Below are 27,282 nucleotides of genomic sequence, written 5' to 3' on the forward strand. Positions count from 1 at the left end.
ATGTGTAAACTGATCACAAAGAGCTACAGCTGACCAATATGGCAATACATTGAGCCATATTTAATTTCACAACTTTACACAAACACAACACCAGTAAGAATAGAGGGGGAGATATCTCCATGTAGCTAGAACTGTCACTAGAAACAGCTAAACAGATAAATGATAAGTACATTATATTACTTAGTTACAGATAAACAGCTACTGTACTTCCCATGAGAGATCCTCAGCTGAACAGAAAATTATATTTACATTGCTTACAGATATTTAACTAATGTTGCACACATGGGAGACCCAGATGCGACATCTGTGGCCACCACAGACATAAGTCATTATGATGTAAACATAATCTACATCATTACATTTCAACCACCGCCAATGACCTGCACTGTGGAGATCACACACAGAAGATGTTTGTCTCATGGGGATAATGCAAAGCCCACACATAAAAACTAGAGAAGAAAGTAAATAGGGCCTAACATGAGTTATCAGATCAGCATCCTTTCCTTGATCATCAGTCATTCAATTGGTATTCTTATTACATCAGGTAAGTTACTCATTCTTCCTTTCACACTGAATGAATCAAATTAATGTACGGTGTGTGTGATAAAGTGGTTGCCTACCAGAGTTTATTAAACCAATTTTACAATGTACTATCACCATGATAGGTATAAAAACTATTTCTGCATTTAAAATGTGGCATATTGCAGTAAAAACATAAGTCTTCAAAGATATGCACCATCTTCATCATCAGAAGATAACTGAAAATGACTGCTGCTGGCATTGATGCATGCCTCTTACATAATGGTGGTCTGACTTACTATAGATTCAGTGATGTTATCTGTGCACGATATCCGTGCACAAGTGCCAGGGACCAATTACCTCAGTAGTTTGGTCCCATTGGACTGTACCTACCACAACTGACATGTAGATCAGAATTAAAGAGTGGAATGAATCCCAGTAAGGTAAAGGATAAGATTGTGCCTTTGTTTATACCCCTACAATCTATTGTCAGTCCATGTTTTGCTGTCACTAACTGTTCACAGATTCCTAACATGAAATGCCATATTTGACCACTGCAGTGCTGAGAAATGGTGCAGGTTGCCTTCTCTACAGAGTTTTCACAGCATTCATTGGTGACATTATATACAACAGGCACTTTCAAATTGTGTGTTCAGAAAAACAAAAATTAAAATTTTGATTTTTAAGGAAAATGATAGTACTAGTGATGGTCTCCACACTAGCTTCACTGTCGATTCCTCCATTTGTGCTTGCAAATCTGACCCCCACATAAGACACTCCAGAGTGTCACTATGATCTGCGTAATGTTCTCTCATAATAACAAAGATGGTGCAAATGTTTCTACATCTACACGTGTAGTCTGCAAGCCACCTTATGGTGTGTAGTGTACTTCCAGTATCACTGTCTTTATCCCCTTCCCCTGTTAAGTTTGTGAATGATAGTTGAGAAGTTGATGGTTGATAAAGCTCTGATGAATACTAATTACTCTGATTTTAATGAACATGGTCTTTTCCTAAGACATATGTGGAGAAATGTGAAATGTTGGCTAACTCACATGTAGGATCTGCCACTGGGGTTCGTTAAGCATTGTTGTTGTTGCTGTTGTGGTCTTCAGTCCTGAGACTGGTTTGATGCAGCTCTCCATGCTACTCTATCCTGTGCAAGCTTCTTCATCTCCCAGTACCTACTGCAACCTACATCCTTCTGAATCTGCTTAGTGTATTCATCTCTTGGTCTCCCTCTACGATTTTTGCCCTCCACGCTGCCCTCCAATACTAAATTTGTGATCCCTTGATGCCTCAGAACATGTCCTACCAACCGATCCCTTCTTCTAGTCAAGTTGTGCCACAAGCTCCTCTTCTCCCCAATTCTATTCAATACCTCCTCATTAGTTATGTGATCTACCCACCTTATCTTCAGCATTCTTCTGTAGCACCACATTTCGAAAGCTTCTATTCTCTTCTTGTCTAAACTATTTATTGTCCATGTTTCACTTTCATACATGGCTACACTCCATAAAAATACTTTCAGAAACGACTTCCTGACATTTAAATCTATATTCGATGCTAACAAATTTTTCTTCTTCAGAAACACTTTCCTTGCCATTGCCAGTCTACATTTTATATCCTCTCTACTTCGACCATCATCAGTTATTTTGCTCCCCAAATAGCAAAATTCCTTTACTACTTTAAGTGTCTCATTTCCTAATCTAATTCCCTCAGCATCACACGACTTAATTTGACTACATTCCATTATCCTCGTTTTGCTTTTGTTGATCTTATACCCTCCTTTCAAGACACTGTCCATTCCGTTCAACTGCTCTTCCAAGTCCTTTGCTGTCTCTGACAGAATCACAATGTAATCAGCGAACCTCAAAGTTTTTATTTATTCTCCATGGATTTTAATACTTACTCCGAACTTTTCTTTCGCTCCCTGTATTTTACCCCTGCCACCTTCAGAATTTGAAAGAGAGTAGCATTACTACAACAATATAAACAATCTCATGATGAAATGTGCCACTTATCACTGTTTGATTCTCTCTCTCTCTCTCTCTCTCTTCCATTAATCCAACTTGGTAAGGCTTTAGAACTGATGAACAGTACTCCTGAATCACACAAACAACTAATTTAAGCAACATTCCCTTAAGATTCTCCCAAAGAATCTCAGTCTGGCAGCTGATTTTCCAACTTGTTTCATGTGGTCATTCCACTTTAGCTTACTGGATGGCTACTTCTAGATATATCACAGATCTGCTAAAAAATTAAAGACAAAAATGTTGATTTCCGTATTTTGAATTTTGTTCATAAGCCCCTGGTCACTATCTACATGAAAACATTACAAAAATCTGTAATCAGTCAAAGGTTACTTGAGGTAAAAAATTTACACTCCTCATCATATATGGTAATCTAGAAGTAATGCCCAATTGATTTATGGAAAATATATGAATGAAGAATAAAATGTTCTCAGGCTTCCAACCATGTCAAGTGGTTGAAATACCATGAGCTTTTGACCAAGTACTCCTTGGTTATATCAAGCGGTATGACTGCCAGTGGACTGCTGGTACACCGTTGTGTACACTGGCTGTCAACTGTGATGTAACTGCCTCTCATGGCATTGCCATATATAACTATACTTTGATTCAGCATTTCATATGCCTTCTTCAACCTCGTGATCACTGAATTCTGCGCCATGCTGAGTTACAGGCTGCCATCTCTGTGAACGGTGTTTTCAGTAATTTTTATTTTGATGGTGTCTTTAATTACACTGTCCCAGAAACTGATAGTGCACGCCATAACAGAGGTTTCATCAATTTTTATCCAGTGACCATTTTCTAGAGCATACCTTGCTAATGCAAATTTTTAGGGTTAGTACAGGCACTGCCACATATGGGCATAAATTGACTCGACATTTTATGTGCCCACTTCAAACTTGCAGTCACTGGATTTCATGCTACACTAAGCTGCAGGCCATCATCTCTATTAAGGCTGTTATTGATGATTCTTATTTTGAGGACTTCTTTTATTGTACAGTTCTAGAAGCTGTCACTGTGAGGCACAACAGAGATTGTCAAATTTTATCCGCTGACCATTGTCTAGAGCATGCTCAACTAAAAAGAATTATTCAGTTTAGCATAGACAGTGAAACACAGGAAGAAGCACGAGAGATTTTATCGCCTGCACTATCCTGAAAAATTTGCATTAGCAGGGCATGCTCTAGAAAATGGCCACCGGATAAAAACTGATGAAACCTCTGTCATGGCTTGTTTTAATGGTTTCTGGGACAGTGTAGTTAAATAATCAATCAAAATAAAAATGATTTAAAACACCCTTAAGAGAGATGACAGCCTGCAACCCAGCTTGACACAGAATCCAGTGATCACGAGGTTGATGAGGACGCATCGAACGCTAAATCAAAGTACAGCCATATATGGAAATGCCTTGAGCTGCAGGGACATTACAGCTGGCAGCTAGTGTATATAAATCTGTACCAGCAGGCCACTGTTAGACATACCACTACCACTTGATAGTGGCCAAGAAGTGCTTGATTACCAGCTTGTGGCATTTTAATCACTTGATGTGGCTCAGACTCTGTGAATATTTTATTCAGTAGATGAGAGACTCTGCATTCTTACGTGTGAAAGCAGAAAAAGGAAAACCAGATAAATGAATTATAATTTACCTCAGCTATGTACTCTCTTTCTTCAACAGGGCAGTGACTGAAATATCTGAAATGAAAAGAAGGTTTTATTTTCAATATTTATTGTTACGAACTTCACTGAGGAAGAAAATGTATCTCTCTCTCTCTCTCTCTCTCTCTCTCTCTCTCTCTCTCTCTCTCTCTCTGTGTGTGTGTGTGTGTGTGTGTGTGTGTGTGAAGGTGCGCACGCACGTAAGCAAAGATTTCAATTTTGTTTATGTACCTGTCAAAAACTCAACTATTCACTGACTAGTTATCTTTACTCTGCCTGTTATTTATCAATAGAAACTGTGCTATGCAACCAAACAACATATGCAAGCAAATTCTTAATAGAATCACAAGCCAACTCTTCAGCTACTTGTATATCAGCAACGCTTGTGAGTTTGTTGAATTAGTGTTAGTCTTCTAACCTAACGATATCAAGAAATGCAGTAGAGTCCCCTTAGGAGTCTAGCTCAGCCTGTGAACTATGTAAGAGGGTAGACTGTTGCTTTTCTAAAAGAATTACTCCAGCATTTGACTGAACTGATTTATGGAAATCAGATAAAAGTTAAATACGGACTGGTGTTTATGGATTTAAATCATTATGGCCATTAAAAGCCCATTTTATGATGTACAGTATCACTTTTTTGTGCTTCCAAAGCCTTTTTTTAAATTGATTCTGTTACTGGGGATGATTCTGGCTATCTATCTAAACAAACCTTTGATGAATAGCATAATTCTTCCTCAAATGCTATCTCTTTTAAAAAATTGTTTGCCTTGTTGAATCCTAATGTGATGCAGTACCACAAAGACACAGTCATCCCTCCAGGAGGGATACGTTTGAGCACATTCCTAGACTCCTTGCTTAAAACATCTACAGCTAAATACACATGTAAAGTAAGGTAAAGTTACACATTCTGGCACTGATGGGACAATCAGGATTGGCCAACTGCCATGTCATCCTCTGCCAGATGTGTCATTGTATACAGTATGGAGGGGCATGTGGTCAGCACACAACTCTCCCAGTCATTGTCAGTTTCATGACCTCAAGACCACTACCAATCGGTCGAGTAGCTCCTCAACTGGCCTCGTGAGGTTGATTGCACCCTGTACCAGTCCTCCCATCTAGAAAAAAATACCAGCACCCCAGGGAACTGAATCCAACTCCTGCCCGCATGGCATTCAACTGCACTGACCACTCAGCTACAGTTGTGGACTATATATACATGACTACATTGCAATTCACACTTACGTTCTCCACAAAGGGTTCATAGAGCCATTTCCAGACTATTTTTTGAATATAAATGTCTCAAATAGCATGTGGGAAAAATGAACTCCTAAATCTTTTTATGAGAGTTCTGATTTCTCTTATTTTACAAAGATATACATTTCTCCCTATGTAAATGGGAGTCAATAAAATGTTTTGGTATTCAGCGAAGAAAGTTGGATTGAAATTTTGATGACTTTCTATGCAGTAAATGACAGAAACATCTGAAAATAATCTAAGAGGGCTGTTCAGATCACCTCCTTAACTGCTCATATACATTAAAAACAGCAGAGTGACTATAACACTTCCTTGGGGAGCCCCAGATATCACATCTCCTGACAATTACTACAAACTGTGACCTTTCTGTAAGGAAATAACGAATCCAGTCACACAACTGAGACAATACTTCATAGGCATTTATTTATAAGCTGCCTGTGACAAAAAGCCTTCTGAAAATGTAGAAATATGGAACCAATTTGAGATCCCCCATCAAAAGCACTGATTATTTTACATGAATAAAAAGTCACTTGAGTTTCTCAAGAATGATATTTTCTGAAATTGAACTGGTTATGTGACTACAGATCATATTCTTTGAGGTATTTCATAATGGTCCAACACAATATATGAGGGTTGAATGAAAAGTAACGGTTCCACCTTCATTAATTGGGTTTGGATGGGAATATTTTAATAAATCAGATGCAGAAATAACCCTTAGAATGTGATCTTTAGTTACCAATATTCACTTTTCCACAAAATCACCAGCCAATTGAATACATTTCTGCCAATGATGAACAAGTTTTCAGAAGCCGTCACAGAAGTCGACACTCTGTTTCCACACCCACAGTCTCACGGTTTTCTCAACGTCTTCATCAGAAGCATAATGATGTTACCGCAGATCATCTTTCATTATTAGGAACAGATACAAGTCAGACAGTGCTAAATCTGGTCTGTATAGAGGATGCCGTATGGTGGTGAGATTCAGTCTCTGAAGTTATGCTGTGGTGGAACGTGAAGTGTGTGGTTTGGCATTGTCATGCTGCAGGAAAACATTTGTCTTTTCCTTTCAGACACCTGTTAGCCATCATTTCAGAGTTTGCAGCATTGTGATGTAACATTCTGAATTTATTATTGTTCCACGATCAAGGAAATCAACATGGATAATACCATCTGCGTCCCAGAACACTGTAGCCCTGATTTTTCCAGCTGAGGGCTGCATGTTGAATTTCTTTTTCTGGGGCAAGTCCGTGTGTCAATATTAGATAGACTGATGTTTCATCTCCAGGTCATAATGGTGTATCCATGTTCCATCTCCTTTCACACCTGAATGAGAAATGCGTCACCTTCATTCTCATAAGGCGAGAGGAGTTCAAGTTTGCGCACTTTCATTTCAAAAGTCAGCATCCAGGGAACCCATCGTACACAGATCTTCCAATATCCAAGCAAAGCAATAATGTGACCCAAACGTTCTTGTGAAATATCGATTGCGCTTGCAATTTCTCTCCGAGCGATAGGACGATCGTCCTGAATCAACCTGTCAACATTTTGCTTGTAAAATCTCAGTGGTTGCTGTCACAGGACGTCCAACTCTTTGTTTTCAATGCAGGTCAGATGTTCCTGCCTCAACATCTTTAAGCATATTCGCCCAACGATGCACAGTACTCACATCAACAAATGCTGTCAAGAATTCAATGACTGCATGTTGCTTGGAATTTTTTTGCTTTGTCACATATTAAAAATTTTGGTAATAAAATTATTGTGTGTTAGTTTCCGATCTTCTCTCATACATACTCTGTAGGCTTACATGGTGGAAACATAATAGAAATAATTGTCGAAACCCATTCATAAGTAAAGAAGTTGGCAGACATGGTATGGCAGGTGGTCCTTGTACCACTACTAGTCATTCCCTTTACAGATCCACGAATGGAGCGAGGCAATAATGACTGTCTATACACCCCTGTATGAGCCATAATTTCTCTTACAATGACTTTGCAGTCCTTACACGAAATGTGTTTGGTGATCACAGAATCAGTCAGCAGTCAGCAGCAAATGTGGGGTTCTCAAAAAAGAACATTGTCTTCATTCTAGGGATCCAGAGTTCATAAACCATCTCTGTGATACTTGTGTGTTGATTGAATCTACTGGTAATAATTTAGCAGCCCAGCTCTGAATTGCTTTATCACCCTATAATCTGACCTGGTGGGGATACCAAACACTTGAGCTGTACTCAAGAGTGGATTGCACCAGTGTTCTACATGTGGTCTCCTTTGCAGATGAAACACAATTTCCTAAAATTCTCCCAGTAAACCGAAGTCGGCCATTCGTCTTCCCTGCTACAATCCTTATGTGCTTGTTCCATTTCATACACTTTGCAGTGTTACTTCTAGACACTTAATTGATACAACTGTATCAAGTAGCACATCAATAACATGGTATTTGAGCATAACAAGACTGTTTTTCCTAATCATCTGCATTAACTTACATTTTTCTACAGTCAGAGCAAGCTGCCATTTATCACAACAAATAGAAAATCTGCCAAAGTCATCCTGTATTCTTCTACAGCCACCCAAGGCCAACACCTATTAAAGCATCATCAGTTATAGCTGCTCACACTATCCATAAGATCATTTATGCATACAGAGAAGAAGTGTTGTCCCACTGAACTTCATTGGGGTGCTCCTAATGATTCTCTTGTCTCTGATGACAACTTTCTGTCAAGGGAAACATATTGGGTTCTATTACTTACAAAAACTTCAAGACACTCACATATCTAGGAAACTACTCTAAATGTTTTACCTTTGTTAACAGCCTGCCGTCAGGCAACAAGTCATATGCTTTTTGGAAATCTAAGAATAGCGAACTTACATGTTGCTCTTCAAATATCACGCGAGAAAACAGCAAGCTGAGTTTCACACAAGCAATGCTTTCTAAATCCATGTTAATTTGTAGACAGAAAGATATCATATTGAAACATAGCATATGTTCAAGAATTCTACAGCAGACTGATGTTAAGGATATACTGGTCTGTAACTGCGCAAGTATGGTTTTTTTTAAAAAAAAAAAAAAAAAAAAAAGCTTCAGCTGCACGTTTTTTCCATTCCTTGGGACTTTGAGCTGGCCAAGAGATCATGTACAGGCAAACAGTCCTACACTCCTGGTTCTGCTCAAATAGAGATTTGCATCTAACTGTTCTTGTTACTTTGTAGGTAGACTTTAGTGGTATAGTTGGCATCTATTTTCACACATCTGCCAGTTCTGTGAAGTTATTCCTTGAGTGAAACACACTTGTGAGCATTTGTGGTGTCCTCCTTTGATTTTGTAAAATATCCTCCATTAGTTATATTTGCTATGCATTCCTCACACTTGAGTAATAATCCACAAGTATAAGTATTTTCTAAGTAGTCTACTTCTGTTGATTGTATTTTCCCTCAGCCCACCCATGGAGCAAAGTCTGCCAACTTCTTTACTTATGAATGGGTTTCGACAATTATTTCTATTATGTTTCCACCAATTATAACACTGGTACAGTATTTTAATGAGTTGATTGATTGAAACTGTAACTTACTGATATTGTAGTCACAAGCTACTACTTTTTGGTGCTTGATGAAGTGCACAATTTTACACTGCCAATCTTTGCATCACTTTGAAAATTCATCAAGATCTGACGCTATTTGTGTAGATTTTCAGACAGTGCTGCAACACTGAAAACAGTACCATCTGCAAAAAGTCTGCAGGATGCATATTTCTCGGGAAAACAAGCTGCCTATGACGAACAGGGAAAATAACATTTGAAGCCATCTGCTTGAAGTAATAAAGTGTAATTACAATTTCTCAATTGTCTTCTAGGTCATTAACAAATAAGATGACCAGCAAGTCTTCTAACACATTTCATACGAAATTATTTCTACGTCTATCAGTGGCTCTCTATTGAGGGTAAATGCTGCATCCTTCCTACCACACAAAGTTTTATTTTGTCACAAACTGCATTTGATACCCAATGTGACTATTTTTATCATTAACCTTTAGTTTGATGCCGAGAAAATGCTTTTCGGAAGTCAAGAAACGATGCATCAACCTGATTGCCTTAATTCAAGACCTCGAGTATGTCATTTGAGAAAAGAATGAGTTGTTTTTTGCATGACCCATGTTCCCAGAATCCACATTCGATAGCATGAAAGAGGATGATAATCTACAACAAGTGGGTAGCAATAACATACCCAAATAGGTGTGTGTGTGTGTGTGTGTGTGTGTGTGTGTGTGAAAAATACAGTTCAAAAGCACTGTATCAATCCTTTATTGAATAATAACTAACGTAAAGCATTTCTCACTCAATGATATTCGTAAACGTTCATAATAAACTATTCAGAGTTTTATTCGCAGCTATGATTGATAAAAATTCAATTAAAAAAGAAAACCATAAAAAACCTTTACTCACTCTAGGGTTGGTATAACATAATTTGATTTCAGGTCGTTTAAGTAAGCTCCATTAATTGCTGTGCCTTCAATAACAAAGACTATATCGGCCTGGATTACATGATCTTGTCCACCAACGACCATCATCAAGCAGCCTTATTCTGGAACACGAAATCAGGAATTACATAAACGAAACAAAATCTTTGTGGAGAGGAGAAAACAAATCCGGTAATTTTCTTATTTTAATATAAATTATGCACCGTCCTTGATGATAATGTTAAACACATAATCTATTTGTACGGCACGTAGGGAGCATTCCGCCACTTGAGCAGTATGCATATTTCTCGGGGAAAGATGCTGCCTATGACGAACAGGGAAAATAACACTTGAAGCCGTCTACTTCAAGTAATAAAGTGTAATTACAATTTCTCAACTCAATATTGGAGTGCAGCTCTGGGTCTAAACATCTGCTCAAACGGTATAAATAGTCTTCTGGTCACAAAACACAAACATACCACGTTCAGTCGCACACAATAAAAAACTGGTATCAGTATGTCATCCAGGGATAGTTAACTAGCCTGGGTAAACAAATTTGACTTTCCACCCGCAAATTTTGTAAATTATAAAATAATCTGAAGCGATCCTGAAATGATCAATCATGAATACAATAAATAATACAACAACAAAAAGCGTAATTAGTTACTTGCCACACAGGCACCACAAACACAGCAAAACAAACACGGTACAACAGTACAACTACTTGCGGCGAAGATGTATAGCCAAATGTGCCAAAGTGTGTCATCCAAAGAGGTTTCACCTAATTTCCAGTGACAAAAATTATTTGGTTTTAAATATTTTTAGAAAACATTATACACTTGGATTATGTATTTAGTGATTTTATTTTCACTCGAATAACTATTTTAAACTTTTAAGCAATATAAAATGTTGCTACATGTAGTTGGTTGGCATCACTGCTCCATGGAATATCTTCTTTCGCTCGCTGATTAACAGTTCGTATTTGGCGTTTGTGTCGAGTGGATGTGTGGTTACGTACGCGTGTGTTGTACGTGAAATATATACGAAGTAAATGGTGTTACATAGACTTGTTTTATGATGGGGGTGGGACTACAGCCGCTTGAATTTACAGAATGTTTGACTGATAGCCCTACGTTCAGGGAGAAACTTCACACACATGAGAAGGAGCTGGAACGGACAAGTCAACAAATAAAAGGACTGATAAAAGAAGTAAAGGATTTACTGAATGCCGCAAAAAGTAAGTTTTGTACAGAGTCATACTGGACTTTATGCCGTTTGTACTGACTCGTTGACTTCATACGTTAAATATTATTAGTCACTGATCTTCCAGTCTTAACAGGTGTTTGTTCATACGGATTGTTATGTACGCTTGTCAGTGCAACCATATGTCCAGTGATTGAAGTATAGGCAAGAATCATATAGCTCAATATTTTATATTTGGTATATGAACTATGCAATGTTCGTGCATCGCATTTATATCTTCTCACGATATTATATTATAGCGTTATGACATGAGCGTGCATGTTTTTCAACTGCTGCAGAAAGAAAATTTTGCGTTATTTTGTACATAGTACAAATCCTTTTAGCCTGTAGTGGTAATGAGATATACTAGCAAGATAGAATTTTGTGCGAGATGATGATGCGTGACGCCGGCATTGTTGATCAGCTGATGCCCAAAGCGCCAACGGATAATTTTACACTTAAATTCTCGTTCACTTCCATGTTACAAATGTACCGTTCTTCATTTTTTTCCATTTTGAGTATTATTTATTGGCACTTCTAATTGTTGTGCTATTGACGCTGCATCGGGAGCTTTTCCTTTTTTTTATATATCGTTCTTGCAAGGACACGTTTTATCGTACCGTGATGAATTGACAGTTGAAACGGTGCTTTTTTCTATAATGGCCCACATAAGGAAAGCTGGTTAGGTAATTAGTGGAATAACACACAATTCTTTGCAATGAATTTGTAATGGAAGTTCGGAATTGTTGACCTACTCATTCATGCTAGTCGGCCGCGGCTTCGGCGAACAGATCTGTACAGTATGTAAGATAAATAGGCGTTTGTATTTCATTAATTTCAGAAGTTTTTGTGAGTTTTTTGAAAACTATTTTCATAACTAAGGAATTTTTTAAATTCTAAAAGATAAGATGTACTCTTCCACAGTGTGTCATTGAATTATGCCGTGATAAGTTGATTTCTCTTCATTTTTATTGTTTTAAGGGGGGATCGGGTGTAGTAAGATCACTGTCGGCAATTATATAGTCGTAGTAGACATCTTAGCCAAATTGGAGGTCTTTGGAGATTAGTAAAGACAAATACGACTGTACTCTTGTTCTGGAGAACTGGATTCAATTCCCCACCCCGCCATCCAGATTTAGGTTTTCCATGGTTTCCCTAAATTACTTGAGGCAGACGCCGGAATGGTTCCTTCGAAGAGGACATGGCCCGTTTTCTTTTCCTCGCTTCGTGTCTAGTCCTTCGTCTTTAATGCCGTTAAGACAGTTACTCATCCAACCTGTCAAAATAACGACTTACAGAGAGAGTTGGATCCAGTGCCACACCGCTGAACGTAGACAGGTGTGCACGCTATTCCAATTGTTTTGCATTTGTAAACAGCTCGAGAAAATGCTTGTAAATTGACGGCGAATCCCTCTAACGAGGAAATACAGAAGCGTCCGATCTTACCCGTCGGCTTTGACCCATGACGTCACAAATACCGCGGAAACGACCATAAACAACAATTCCAATATGGCGGATATAAAAACATCGAATACGTATTGTAAACACTGAAATACACAAGTTTCACAAAAAGCCTAATGACTGTAACGGGACAAGCGTGGGAAATTGGGGGTTTTTGGGTGGGGAGAAACTAAATATGTCGTTATGCGGTGGGGGGAGTCTGCAGTGCCCCCCCATCCCCCCACAGGCTTCATTAGTGTCAAATCAGTATTTTCGAATCATAGGCGGCCGCTGCCGCGGCCGCATTCCAAAAATAAAAACTCCCAACCTAACCTCAAGTGGGCTACGCTACAGATCAATATGTTCATCAAATTGCTTCATATTACGTATACATGTTCTTTAAACAAGAGTACATCAAACCATGTATTAGGTTTTCCGCGCCGTAATGACGTCACACACCACAACACGCTTACGTCACGGGTCAAAGCCGACGAGTAAGATCGGACCTTTCTGTTGACCCTCTAACGAAATGCGATTTCTGCAACTCTCACTTGACGAGACCATTGAGCTCCACGGCCGAGACCGAGGTCTGAGCATTTGTCGCGTTTTTTATTTGTATTTCGTCAGGTTTGCGTTTAATCCTTATAGTTTTTAAATAGAATCCCTAGAACAGTAAGAGTGCTAGCGACGATATTACCAGTGGCAACGTGATCACGCCATAGGGACGCGACTTATATCTTCTAACACGGACAGTCACAGCGAAATATGGTGAACAAATATGTTCAAACACGATAATTTGGGTCTGCAGTTGCTCAGCGTGAAATCATCCAGAGTTCATACTCCTCCATAAGCCGTTGTCTGCCTTACTTTGGTGTCTGGATGCCTTTTACCCGTGCACGCCTACCGCCGCGTAATAGCAGGAATTGGCCAATAGTGGAAATTTGATTACAGTCGACGGCGAACACAGGCTGTAGTTTCAAAAGTTTAAAGGTTCCTCAAAGAAAACTTTCCGCACGTGCTAAGGGAAAAAAAAGGTACTTTTGAATCCCTTTGGAAATTCATTACCAGAGGGTCACACTAATACCGACGTTGGAACAAATTTTCGTATCGTGAATTTCAAGAGGAAAAGGAGGAATTCCGTTAACACACAGGTCGTATCCAACAGATTATACTATAATGTATTGTGCCCAGGGTAGTGTTGAATACGTTGCGAATATGAATACCGGCATGTTCGAGGGGATTCGTCCGTTAGTTTCAAGTCAGAAACTGTTAGTGCTAAGCGGGGGAAAAAAATCCCCAAACCGATTTTCTCCACCAATATTTTATCCTGTTCGTGATTCATGACAACATGGAAACAGCACCATGCTCCTCGGGAACTACACACTTGTTCCAGAAGGAAAGGTCAGTGTTCAGGGATATTATAGAAACGATCATTAGAAGCAGAAAAGTGTAGTAAACATGGGCTCTAAAACACATCCCGTAAGAGGTATGAGCCCTGTTTCATCTTCTATACTGTGTAACAATTATTTTCTACTGCAAGCTGTTTGCTTTCCATATTTTAGGAGCGGGTAGTGTGGAACAGAACAAGAAAAGATGGTCTAGTGAACATGGACTCTAAAATGCATACCTTTAAATCTAGGAGCACTTGTTAGTAGAAGAGATGTTTCACAGCAGTGAAGATGAGCAAATGTTCATAGCTCTTCATGAATGTATTTTAGAGCCCTCGTTTATTAGGTTTTTCTTCGAATGGTTGCTCCTGTCATCTCCCTGAGTACTAACCTTTCTTTCTTGGGTACCTTGTAAACCGAACACACCATCTACGCGCAAGTATGCTCTTAAACGGTCGCGTATTTCGTTGCAGGAACTGAGAAAACCCTACGGCATGTTCACGTGCAATTTAAAAACCCAATTCGCCCTTGTTAGTGCCATTATACTACGCTTGAATGGATTAAACAGTGTTCCAGGAACTCTGCAATCACCATTTATTATACTAGAGCGTAATGTTTAATCCTAGAAAAAGGTTGTTTTCATTAGGAAACTCGAGACTTTCTGCAGCATTTTGTTGCTCCAAGTTGGCCATCACAACTTTTCTTTCGATCTGAGTCTTATTAGTTAGTCGTAACCGTTTCAGGATCCAAATTAGCAGCTAAATACATGTAATTACCTTATTTTCATTCCTGCCCATTAAATTCTTAAGGATTGGAGATTAGAACTTTAGGAGTTAATGCAGAAAGCAGCCCAGTGGACTTTTGACTTGGTGTAGGAAAAACAGCAAAATTGACAGAGCATTATCACGGCACATTCCCCAAATATCATTTTAGTATCATAACCATCGCACCACATTGCTTGGTTGCATCATCATCATCATTTAAGACTGATAATGCCTTTCAGCGTTCAGTCTGGAGCATAGTCCCCCTTGTAAAATTCCTCCATGGTCCCCTATTCAGTGCTAACATTGGTGCCTCTTCTGATGTTAAGCCTATTACTTCAAAATCATTCTTAACCGAATCCAGGTACCTTCTCCTTGGTCTACCCCGACTCCTCCTACCCTCTACTGCTGAATCCATGAGTCTCTTGGGTAACCTTGCTTCTCCCATGCGTGTAACGTGACCCCACCATCTAAGCCTGTTCGCCCTGACTGCTACATCTATAGAGTTCATTCCCAGTTTTTCTTTGATTCCTCATTGTGGACACCCTACTGCCATTGTTCCCATCTACTAGTACCTGCAATCATCCTAGCTACTTTCATATCCGTACCCTCAATCTTGTTGATAAGGTAACCTGAATCCACCCAGCTTTCGCTCCCATACAACAAAGTTGGTCGAAAGATTGAACGGTGCACAGATAGCTTAGTCTTGGCACTGACTTCCTTCTTGGAGAAGAGAGTAGATCGTAGCTGAGCGCTCACTGCATTAGCTTTGCTACACCTCGCTCCCAGTTCTTTCACTATGTTGCCATCCTGTGAGAATATGCATCCTAAGTACTTGAAACCATCCACCTGTTCTAACTTTGTTCCTCCTATTTGGCACTCAATCCGTTTATATTTCTTTCCCACTGACATTACTTTCGTTTTGGAGATGCTAATCTTCATACTATAGTCCTTACATTTCTGATCTAGCTCTGAAATATTACTTTGCAAACTTTCAATCGAATCTGCCATCACAACTAAGTAATCGGCATATGCAAGACTGCTTATTTTGTGTTCACGTATCTTAATCTCACCCAGCCAGTCTATTGTTTTCAACATATGATCCATAAATAATATGAACAACAGTGGAGACAGGTTGCAGCCTTGTCTTACCCCTGAAACTACTCTGAACCATGAACTCAATTTACCGTCAACTCCAACTGCTGCCTGACTATCCATGTAAAGACCTTTAATTGCCTGCAAAGGTTTACCTCCTATTCCATAATCTCGTAGAACAGACAATAACTTCCTCCTAGGAACCCCTTTTCTAGATCTATAAAGCATAAATACAATTCCCTGTTCCCCTCATAACACTTCTCCATTATTTGCCGTAAGCTGAAGGTCTGGTCCTGACAACCTCTAAGAGGCCTAAACCCGCACTGATTTTCATCCAATTGGTCCTCAACTCATAGTCGCACTTTCCTTTCAACAATACCTGAGAGGATTTTGCCCACAACGCTGATTAAAGAGATACCTCTGTATGTGTTACAATCTTTTCTGTTTCCATGTTTAAAGATTGGTGTGATTACTGCTTTTGTCCAGTCTGAAGGAACCTGTCCCGACTCCCAGGCCATTTCAGTTATCCTGTGTAGCCATGTAAGACCTGACATTCCACTGTATTTGATGAGTTCCGACTTAATTTCACCCACCCCAGCTGCTTTATTGCACTGCAATTGCTTGATTGCAGATGAATAAAAAAAAGATACCTGCTGAAACAGGTTCTTGGTCACAAGTACTGTAGTACGTCATTGGTCAGTCTGGCTCATACTCGTTACGAAAGCATTGCGTGTGATCCAAGTGAGATGTGAGGACAAATTTGTAAGGATACGGCCCTGAATTTTTATGGACAATTGGCGAATTATTTAGTGTGTTTTGTAGCATTGTTTCTCGGATACCCTTCATACTTTTGATCATAGCCTCTTCCAGATCTGCAACTGAGCTTACTCTAGACCAGGCGTGTCCAACCTTTCAACTTACGTGGGTCACAAGGAAGAAGACGAGTAATTTTGGGCCGCACATAACGTGCTTAACAATAACTGCTGAGGAAAAAAGGAATGGCGGGATGGACCATTCAGAGAATAGCATGATGTGGCACGAATTACAAATTGAAAACTTTACATGAACGGAATTTTACGGTTTTTTATATTTTTTTTATCGGTCGTATGACAAATGCTCACTTTTTGGGTCGCATGCGCGTCACGTCTTGGACACCCATGCACTAGACCAGTGGTTCCCAACCTGAGGATTATTACCCCCGGAAGGGTAAAATGAAATTTTCTGAGGGGTAAAAACTAAACGATTCGATTCTATTTCAATCACGAAACTAAATTATTTTTAAAAAAATTCATTACTATTATTGCAATTTTAGAATGTCTAATTGCACTCAGGGATAATAGGTCTAAGCAAGGTTCGGAACCACTGCACTAAACAGTTGGAGTGAGGGCCGGCAAAAGCCAATCAACCGCGCTGTGAAGAAAATGTGATGAGCGATATAACACGGGTGTGGTTGGTGGTTTAGTCATTATTTGCTAACAAGTCTGTCTGAATGAGGGATAAGGTCGGAGCTGGGTCTTTTTTTTTTTTAGGGGGGTGAAACTCAGTTTCGCATTGAATGGCAAAATAGTTTGGATATTTTACGATAAAGGTTTTTATTTGTGACCATACATCTTCCACTCAGTCAGCCTCCAACAAATGATACAAATCAAAAGGCATATTGAATCTCACACACACATACACCCAAGACTCACTTATAATATTTACATTGGATGTATACATAAAAGTTACATCATGATGCGTTCAGCCGCCAAAGAGTAACACATCATGAGCTGCCAGTAGTGTCTTCATTTTGACAGGAAATTGGTGTCGACGTAGCACTTAGCATTTCAGCAATATTCATTTGTCGCTTCCTGGGGGCAGCCGAAAATGATGTGGTGGATGTGTCCTCATCCAGGCCACAATCACGTAGGGATGAGACAATCAGTTGTAGTTGATAGAGGTGCAGTCGAAATAATCCAGTAGTTATTGGTATTATTGACGATATGAGTCTACATGAGCAGCAGTGCTGATCACAAATCTGTCAGAAAATTTATTTACCATTATCTATCAGCATATTTTAAGTCCTAGTAATGCAAAATACGTGATCGGTGTGTGTAGAGGCGATACGTATGTTGATATCCACTTAAAAAGTCTTTAACAGTTGCGGGCTCATATTAGGTGAACAAATATGATGTAGAATGAGATTTTCACTCTGTAGCGGAGTGTGCGCTGATACGAAACTTCCTGGCAATTTAAAACTGTGTGCCGGACCGAGACTCGAACTAAGGACATTTGCCTTTCGCGTTATGAACTTGACGCACCATTCAGCAACGGTAGTTTTCAACGGACATGATGCCCGATAAACATTCGTCATTGTGCGATGGATTTTTACCTGTGTTTGTCCCTCGGCAGCCAAGAAAAGAATAACAGAGCACGTTGGTCCTGTTTGGACGCAACTGGTAATAACGTCGCGTAGTTCACGTTTTCGCAGGTACCGCACGGACATCGGAAAAGCAGGAATGCCACACTTATCCCTTGTCAACATGTCGGTCGTGATCTCCTCGGGAGGTATAAGTAGGGTGAAGCAATATATTCGATACCTCATCCAGAAACGCACTCTCTCGAAGCCTGGACAGCAAGCTACACCGCGATGCAGAGCGCCTCTCTCGCAGAGTCTGCCACTTGAGTTTGCTAAACATCTCCGTAACGCTATCACGGTTACCAAATAACCCTGTGACGAAACGCGCCGCTCTTCTTTGGATCTTCTCTATCTCCTCCATCAATCCGACCTGGTACGGATCCCACACTGATGAGCAATACTCAAGTATAGGTCGAACGAGAGTTTTGTGAGCCACCTCCTTTGTTGATGGACTACATTTTCTAAGGACTCTCCCAATGAATCTCAACCTGGCACCCGCCTTACCAACAATTAATTTTATATGATCATTCCACTTCAAATCGTTCCGCACGCATACGCCCAGATATTTTACAGAAGTAACTGCTATCAGTGTTTGTTCCGCTATCATATAATCATACAATAAAGGATCCTTCTTTCTATGTATTCGCAATACATTACATTTGTCTATGTTAAGGGTCAGTTGCCACTCCCTGCACCAAGTGCCTATCCGCTGCAGATCTTCCTGCATTTCGCTGTAATTTTCTAATGCTGCAACTTCTCTGTATACTACAGCATCATCCGCGAAAAGCCGCATGGAACTTCCGACACTATCTACTAGTTCATTTATATATATTGTGAAAAGCAATGGTCCCATAACACTCCCCTGTGGCACGCCAGAGGTTACTTTAACGTCTGTAGACGTCTCTCCATTGATAACGACATGCTGTGTTCTGTTTGCTAAAAACTCTTCAATCCAGCCACACAGCTGGTCTGATATTCCGTAGGCTCTTACTTTATCAGGTTACAGTGCGGAACTGTCGAACGCCTTCCGGAAGTCAAGAAAAATTGTATCTACCTGGGAGCCTGTATCTAATATTTTTTGGGTCTCATGAACAAATAAAGCGAGTTGGGTCTCACACGATCGCTGTTTCCGGAATCCATGTTGATTCCTACAGAGTAGATTCTGGGTTTCCAGAAATGACGTGATACGCGAGCAAAAAAACATGTTCTAAAATTCTTCAACAGATCGATGTCAGAGATATAGGCCTATAGTTTTGCGCATCTTCTCGACGACCCTTCTTGAAGACTGGGACTACCTGTGCTCTTTTTCCAATCATTTGGAACCTTCCGTTCCTCTAGAGACTTGCGGTACACGGCTGTTAGAAGTGGGGAAGTTCTTTCGCGTACTCTACCAGAATAGTACTCGCGTTACGTTGCGTATGCACTGCAGTAATACCGTCAAATGGAAGGTTTTTGATCGCCATTTATAATTTGATAATTATTTCGTGCGAGAGCCCTCTTACTAACGGCGTGTTAAATCTGGCTAATAATCTCCCCAGCTGTCAAGCAACCTTCAAATAAGACGCGTCTATTCAGTCAATCTGCTGTCAGCAGAGAAAAAAATTACAATTATCTGCTTTGTGGGTGCACTAAAATGAGGCGGTCGACAGGCTGTTTGGAAGTTTTCCAAATGCCTCGTGACCGTTTGGACACCACCGAGATAATGGATACATGCGACAAACGCGTGGTTTGCACCGTATATCGCTGCATCCTAACAGCGCATAGAAGCCTTCAATACAGAAGGTATGTTATTGCAGTATGTAGAGCCTTAACGCTGTTTGTTTTTGTTATACGTAACAGCAGCGTTGCTTTAGCTCATCTGACCCCAAATTTTGCACGATATTTCTTAATAAGTCTAGGTAAAAGATGTGACTGCTTGTTGAAAAAGAGATAAGGACTTGTAGGTTTTATCTCGTTGAAAATTATAAAACTTGCTCGAGAGATCGCATGTCTTCAGGATTAAGTCATTTGTAAGCCTATCTTCGGCACTTTTTTAACACACTGTACAGAGGTGTACGTAATGTGGTGATAACAGAACGCACAACGCTACTAGGCCATCTCCATATTTGATAAATATTGACGTAAAAATTTCGTGCGAGACAAGTTTTGGCATGTGCTGAATGAGTTTGCGGTTGCAAAACATTTAGTATCATTACTCAAAGGTCTTCATATCAGTTATACTGCAACCGTAAAAGTGAATGATAAATCGAGTTTTTCGATGTGAAAAATGGATCCTGGCGAGGGTGTATCTCTGCTCTATAACATCTGTGCAGAATATGTCATCAGGGGGACGCAATTCCAGTTGGCGGCAAGAAAATCAGCAATCTACGCTTTGCTGCGGACACTACCCTCATTGCAGTGATCTGCTATCCAGAGTGAAGACTAGTAGTTTAAATTTCGGTGTAGAGATGAACATGAAACAGAGCAAACTAATGGCCATGAATGGACTTGGTTGAGAGTAATTGGAACTTAAAAAGTTGCTTAACGGATGTGGAGGAATGACTATCATGGAAATGCATATCTCGGCCACTTTGTTGCAGAAACCATTGTGTGAAGCGCAGATGTGCAAGGATGGCCTTTGGGGTGCAGCAACTGAAGGTCTACCCCATGGAGATGAAAGGACTCGGCGTTCAAAAGACTAGACACTGCTGCGAGGCATTCTTAAGTCCGAGGCAACGGAACGTTTGCTGGTGCTTGGGTTAGTCTCCACGGCTTCCAACACACTTTCTTCTCAAGCGACCGAACGCGCCGCTCGTGGTTTGCCCCCACTAGCTCTGCCACTTCTTAATGACCAGTAGTCGCACAAATTTCGACGCAGACGTGCAAGCAAACTGTTGCGCTTTTGATGTCTGCGTGCGAAGCGTTCTCGATAAATGCGTCCAGCGGCTCGTCGGTTGCACACAGCGTTTCCGTGCACTAATCGCATGTTTGCATTCTCACATTTCGTGTACCATGCCATGCTGCTCCTATGCTGGCTAGCGCTCGAATGAGGAAATCCTCATGTTGACCTCCTGTACTCTCGTGTACAGTGACACACAGCGGCGTTCGACGACCTTTGCGTCATGGGTTGTTAAGCAATTGTCATTCCTTATGATGTGTCCCACTTCCCCAAGAAGTTTGTCGCAACGTTTTTGTGGCACCCTACATGGTAGAGTTCCTTTGGCTAGAAAAGGCTTCTTTGCCTGTTATAGACTGCTTTTTATGCCTCCTTGCTTCATCCAGTATGTGTTTTTCTTCCAAGGTAGCAGCATTCTTTCACTTCGTCTCCTTCATGACCTCAATGTTCATGATAAGTTTATCGCTAATTTCATTTCTGCTCTTGCTCACTACCCTTTCGATATTCTCATTCAGTAGTGTGTACTCATTTAGCAGTTCCTGCCAGGGTTGAGAACAACAACAGCGGTTTAAATGGCGTTTTATTGTTTTTTGATGAGGATTTTTCGTGTTTACGAATGTTCTAAATACTGTATGTAAAAATTGTGGAGCATTATGAAGTAGTGAAGTAGTCCCTGCTAACATTAGTAAAATCTTCACGCGGTTTAACAATGTATGCACCGAGCGAGGTGGCGCAGTGGCTAGCACACTGGACTCGCATTCGGGAGGACGACGGATCAATCCCGCGTCCAGCCATCCTGATTTAGGTTTTCCGTGGTTTCCCTAAATCGCTCCAGGCAAATTCCGGGATGGTTCCCTTGAAAGGGCACGGCCGACTTCCTTCCCCGACCTTCCGTAATCCGATGAGACCGATGACCTCGCAGTTTGGTCTCCCCCCCCCCCCCCCCCCCCAAACAACCAAACCAAAGTATGCATGTGTGTTCCATATCTCCTAAACCACTGGACCAATTTCAACTAAACTTGGTGCTCATATATCTTACTGTCAGGCAACAGTCGCTGTCTGGTAGGAACCACGTACCTATCATAATTCAGGAGACATGTTGTCGTAAGCGACAAGTTGCGTGAAAAACTGCCCCAACATGCATGACGTTTAAATTTACTACGTCAGTGGTACTAATTCTGAATAAATTTCGCGTACAGTATTTACGCCGACTGTACTTGCAAAATTATATCACCGTATGACACATAGATCTAGAGATATGACATTGTAAACACTGAGATGCGTGAAAAAAACTGCCGCATCATGCTTCTGTGTTACTAAGTCTGTTCGCAGTATGTTTCGCAGACAGTACCCACATATACCACTGAATGTACGCACACAAATATATCTTTGTACGACACGTGCTTCAAGAGATGTGACATCACAAACATTAAGTGCGTGGAAACACGCCGCGTCATCCATAAAGTTGTAATACATTTCTTCTTTACTACAGTCTAGTCAACTTACGGAAATCCCTGATGCCTGGCAGCGCTTTAAACAGCTTTCGACTGCGAAGCGCAATCCGCTCTAGACGAAAACAATACATTCTCTACGGCTATGAAGGGGCGTTGGCGTAGAGACATTTACAAAATCGAGCTGTAGGCACGCGAAGCTGCTGTTCTTATAATTTGTGCATAATACATATATTATTTGTGCGACTGTACCATAATTCCAAAAGTGTTTTCACTAATACATGGAAATCAATTTTTTTTCGGTATTACACTACAAACAAAGTTCATTTCTAATAGAAAACTGTTAAAATGAATACCCGGGAAATGCTGGGTTTGTCAACTAGTAGTTTATAAAGATGTCACGTATCTTTTCCGACAGCTGTCAGAGATTTGTAGAGTCCTGGACCTCCTTCAAGCAATCAGCCCAATTATTGCACAAGCTGTTGACCTAAGGATCGGTTTTTTAGAAAGTCCTGATATGGAACTCTGTAAGAATGTAATCAAAAGACGAAAGGGACAAGCGGTAGAACACTTTCATCTTCTTGCTTTTATGTGTATTTTAGATCCGTAATTCAGAAGAAGGAGATTAGCTACTGAACAAGAAGTAGTGCAAAAAAGCTGGCACGTAGAGATGCAGCCAGAGTGGATTGCAGATGTTATCATTTTTAGCATTGCTGATTATGATTATTTCCCTGCCACTATGTTTCCTAATTTAGTTGTAACAAATGGTGGAAGGAAATTGGAAGCAGAAACTTACCGACAGGATTTGTTACTTTTCTGAAAAGCCTCATTTCTTGCCATGCTTGCACTGCCTCCATTGAAAGAATCCTCTCCACTTACGGGCTTGTTTATTAAAAGAGAGGAAAGTGCTGTGATATTGTTGAAGATACATAAATTTCTGCATGCTTCCAAAAAGGACTTCAACGTTTTTTCATAATTATAGTTGGATTTTATTGGTTTTTTGGCGGATTTTTTCACTCTCGTGGATGGCCGGGTTAAATTACAACCATCTTGGTTCGTGCTAACCAACGGAATCTGCAGTTCTTCCACACTTTTAAGGATAACAATATCAGTGAATCTTATCCGATATCCTTTCACCGCATATATCAGTCCATCATTGTTTCTTCGTTGCATATGTTCAACATTAAGGATGGAAGATGACATCCCTATCCTACAGACTTCTTAATCCAAACGCTTCGTTCTTGGTCTTTCAGTATTACTGTTCCTTCTTGGTTCTTGTACGTTTGTATGGGATGTTCTATATGTACATCATTAGTCCGAAATTCACAGAGGGTTCGTCGAATGACCTTAGAGCTATTTCTCTTCCGTTCCACTATTAAAACAGCGTGCGAGCAAAACGGACACTTGAATCTTTCCTTGCAAGCTCTGATTTGCCTTATTTTATTGTGATGATCATTCCTCCCTATGCAGGTGGGCGGCAACAAAGTATTTTCACACCCTGAGGACAAAGTTGGTGATGGTAGTTTCAGAAGATCCAGCCACAAGAAAAACGCCTTTGTTTTAGTAATTGCCATCCCATTTCGGGTATCACACCCGAGGCACATTCTCCATTATTTCGCGATAGTACAAAACGAGCTGCGCCCCTTTGAACTTTTTCGATGTCCTCCGTCGATCTTATCTTCCTTCGTTGATCTTATCCGATGCGGATTTCACACCGTACAGAGATGGCGGGCAAGCGTAGCGTAAACAGTCTCTTTAGTAGTCCTGTTGCGTTTTGTAAGTGTTCCGCTTATAAATCACAGTCTTTGGTTTGCTTTACCCGGAACATTATCTGTGCGATCGTTCCAGTGGAAGTTATTCGTAACTGTAACTCCCATATATTTTGTTGAATGCACAGCCTTTTAGTTTTATGTGATTTATCGTGTAACTGAAATTTAGCGGAAGTTTTAGTCATCGACGTGAGTATTAAAAGGATTTAGTACTCATGTCGATGACTCCACACTTTTCATTATTTAGTATCATTTGCCACTTTTGGCACCCTACAAATATGTGGTCTAAATCGTTTTGCAATTTGTTTTGATCATCTGATGACTTCATAAGACAGCGTATGACAGCATTATCTGCAAACAATCGAAGAGGGCTACTCCGATTGTCTCCTAAATCGTTGATCGGGAATAGCAGAGGGCCTATAACATTTCCTTGGGCTACATCAGATGGTACTTTTTTACTCGATGACTTCCCCTCAGTTACAATGAACTGTGGCGTTACTGACAGAAAGTCAAATCCAGTCGCACAACTAAGACGATATTCCACTGGCAAGCAATTTGATCGGAAGCCACTTGGAAATCCAAAAATATGGTGTCGATTTGACAACCCCCGTCAACAGCACTCATTACTTCGTGTGAATAAAGTGCTAGTTGTGTTGCACAAGAACGATGTTTTCTGAATCCATGTTGCTTATCAATAAATCGTTTTCTTCGAGGTGACTCATAATGTTCGAACACAGTATACGTTCCAAAATCATACTGCAAATCGATGTTAGCGATATGCAACTTGTGCAACTTTCCAGTCTTCAAGTACGGATCTTTCGACGAGTGAGCGGTAGTATTTGATTGCTAAATATGGAGCTATTATGTCAGCATACTCTGAAAGGAAGATGACTGGTGTACAGTCTGGACGAGAAGCCATGCCTTTATTAAGTGATTTAAACTGCCTTGCTACACCAAGGATATCTGCTTCTAAGTTACTTATGTCGGCAGTTGTTCCTGATTCGAATTCTGCAATATTTACTTCGTCTTCTTTGGTGAAGGAATTCCTGAAAACCGAATTAAATAACTTTGCTTTAAGGACACTGTCATCAAAACATATCATTGTTATCCTGCACTGAACTAACTGATTGTGTCTTTCCGCTGGTGTACTTTAGATACAACCAGAATCTCTTTGGATTTTCTGCCAAATTTCGAGACAGTTTCATAGTGGAAACTATTAAAAGTATCTCGCATTGAAATTCGTGCTAAATTTCAAGCTTCTATAAAACTTCTCCAATCTTGGGGGTTGCGTCCTTTTATTTTTGGCATGTTTTTTTCGTTGCTTATGCAACAGTGTTCCATCTTTTTTGTGTGCCATGGGGCATCAGCACTTTGATCAGACTGGATTAACCAACTGCACAGAGCATTTAAAAAAATTGTGTCCAGGACGGCGGAAACCACGAATATTCAACTCCGTACGTGTCGACAAAATACCGTGAATATAAAATTACTGTCAGCAGCCCGCTACTAGCATTTACGTCGTCTTTCCGAGACTCCATCCGTGGACAGACAACCATCCTTAGTGTGTGGTACAGAATGAGGCAGTCAAACGGGAAGATTAAAAAGAAAGTTGCACGAACTTGAGAATTATTTTTTTCCCTTGTTTCTAGTATACATGGGTGGGAATTATCAGTTTATCCTGTGTGGTGTCACACAGAAAGCGCCCTTGGTTTCGCACACATACGTTGAAACTGGCTTGTTACACCGGCCTGCCGGAACAGTATTTCTTCGTCCGGATCATAAGCGTCCTATTCAAGTAGAGAAAATGTTATCAGTTATTATTCTGTAGGGTCCTTCTTGTTTTTACACCATCACTTCTTTCTTTGTAATGCTACCAGTGGCGTCAAACAGTCTCACCCAAAGGTTCATAAATGGTTCAAATGGCTCTTAGCACTATGGGACTTAACATCTGAGGTCATCAGTCCGCTAGAACTTAGAACTACTTAAACCTAACTAACCTAAGGACATCACGCACATCCATGCCCGAGGCAGGATTCGAACCTGCGACCGTAGCAGTCCCGCGGTTCCGGACTGCAGCGCCTAGAACCGCACGGCCACCGCGGCCGGCCTCACCCAAAGGTTGATAGCGTTCCAAGAGGGCCTTGTGCGGTGAATGAAGTTCTCAATGGAAAGCGAATTGAGATCCAATAAAATTTTTCCAGTTTTTGTCATAACACCTTTAAGGCAATCGCACGTTGGGCGCTTGAACAACAAAAAAATGGTTCATATGGCTCTGAGCACTATGGGACTTAACATCTGAGGTCATCAGTCCCCTAGAACTTAGAACTACTTAAACCTAACTAATCAAAGGACATCACACACATCCATGCCCGAGGGAGGAATCGAACCAACGCCGTAGCAGTCGCGCTGTTCCAGACTGAAGCGCCTAGAACCGCTCGGCCAGTCCGGCCGGCTGCTTGACCAACACTACATGGCTACTGATACTTCCACCTGTTTGTAGCGTAAGGTCAATTCCCCCAATCCCATAACTCCATACGACGGCAGCCAGTCAATTTTCAAACACTCCCGTTTGACTCCCCCACCATGTATAATAAAAATATCTTCTTCCACACACTTAGTATTTATCCGCCGACTATAGATGCAAATGTAAAAATGGCTTAGCTGCGAGTACGCTGCTGTAGTATAGTGGAGAAAGTTCAGAAAACTGCTCTCCTACCTAATGTGTGGCGTTCGAATCGCATTGGCGTGGACGAGGATCTACAGTAGAAATAGATCCAAACTTAAATTATAAAAGAGTATGCACAGGATTGTGCGAAGCTGTCCTTGTGTGGAGCAATAAACAGAAACCATTTGCTACGTCTCCCGTTGGCAGGTTTGGCCTAGTCCTCAGGGAGTCCGAAACGACATGTTGCCTCGGCCGCTGTGCGGAGCTGAATGTGTTTCATGCTAATGG

At 40.6% G+C, this 27,282-nt stretch overlaps 2 protein-coding genes across 5 annotated transcripts in view; one reads left to right on the forward strand and one right to left on the reverse strand.

The window, feature by feature from the left end:
• The window catches only part of LOC126199282 (mediator of RNA polymerase II transcription subunit 25), a 194,660-nt gene extending 184,205 nt beyond the window's left edge, over positions 1 to 10,455 (reverse strand). The window contains exons 1-3 of one of the 3 annotated variants that reach the window (XM_049936091.1): positions 10,298 to 10,455; positions 9,897 to 10,035; positions 4,198 to 4,243 (exon numbers count right to left, since the gene is read on the reverse strand). In XM_049936091.1, coding sequence (XP_049792048.1) covers positions 4,198 to 4,243; positions 9,897 to 10,021 — 171 coding nt within the window. In that variant the 5' untranslated portion in view covers positions 10,022 to 10,035; positions 10,298 to 10,455. The remainder of the gene's footprint in view (positions 1 to 4,197; positions 4,244 to 9,896; positions 10,036 to 10,297) is intronic. The other 2 variants (XM_049936093.1, XM_049936090.1) reach the window with 2 other exon arrangements.
• A 454-nt stretch (positions 10,456 to 10,909) lies between these two features.
• The window catches only part of LOC126199279 (rho GTPase-activating protein 10), a 596,616-nt gene continuing 580,243 nt past the window's right edge, over positions 10,910 to 27,282 (forward strand). For both annotated transcript variants that reach the window (XM_049936087.1, XM_049936088.1), the window contains exon 1: positions 10,910 to 11,147. In XM_049936087.1, the coding sequence (XP_049792044.1) occupies positions 10,985 to 11,147 (163 nt within the window). In that variant the 5' untranslated portion in view covers positions 10,910 to 10,984. The remainder of the gene's footprint in view (positions 11,148 to 27,282) is intronic.

Source organism: Schistocerca nitens, chromosome 8 (genome assembly GCF_023898315.1).
Source record: "Schistocerca nitens isolate TAMUIC-IGC-003100 chromosome 8, iqSchNite1.1, whole genome shotgun sequence".
NCBI classification, from domain to species: Eukaryota; Metazoa; Arthropoda; class Insecta; order Orthoptera; family Acrididae; genus Schistocerca; species Schistocerca nitens.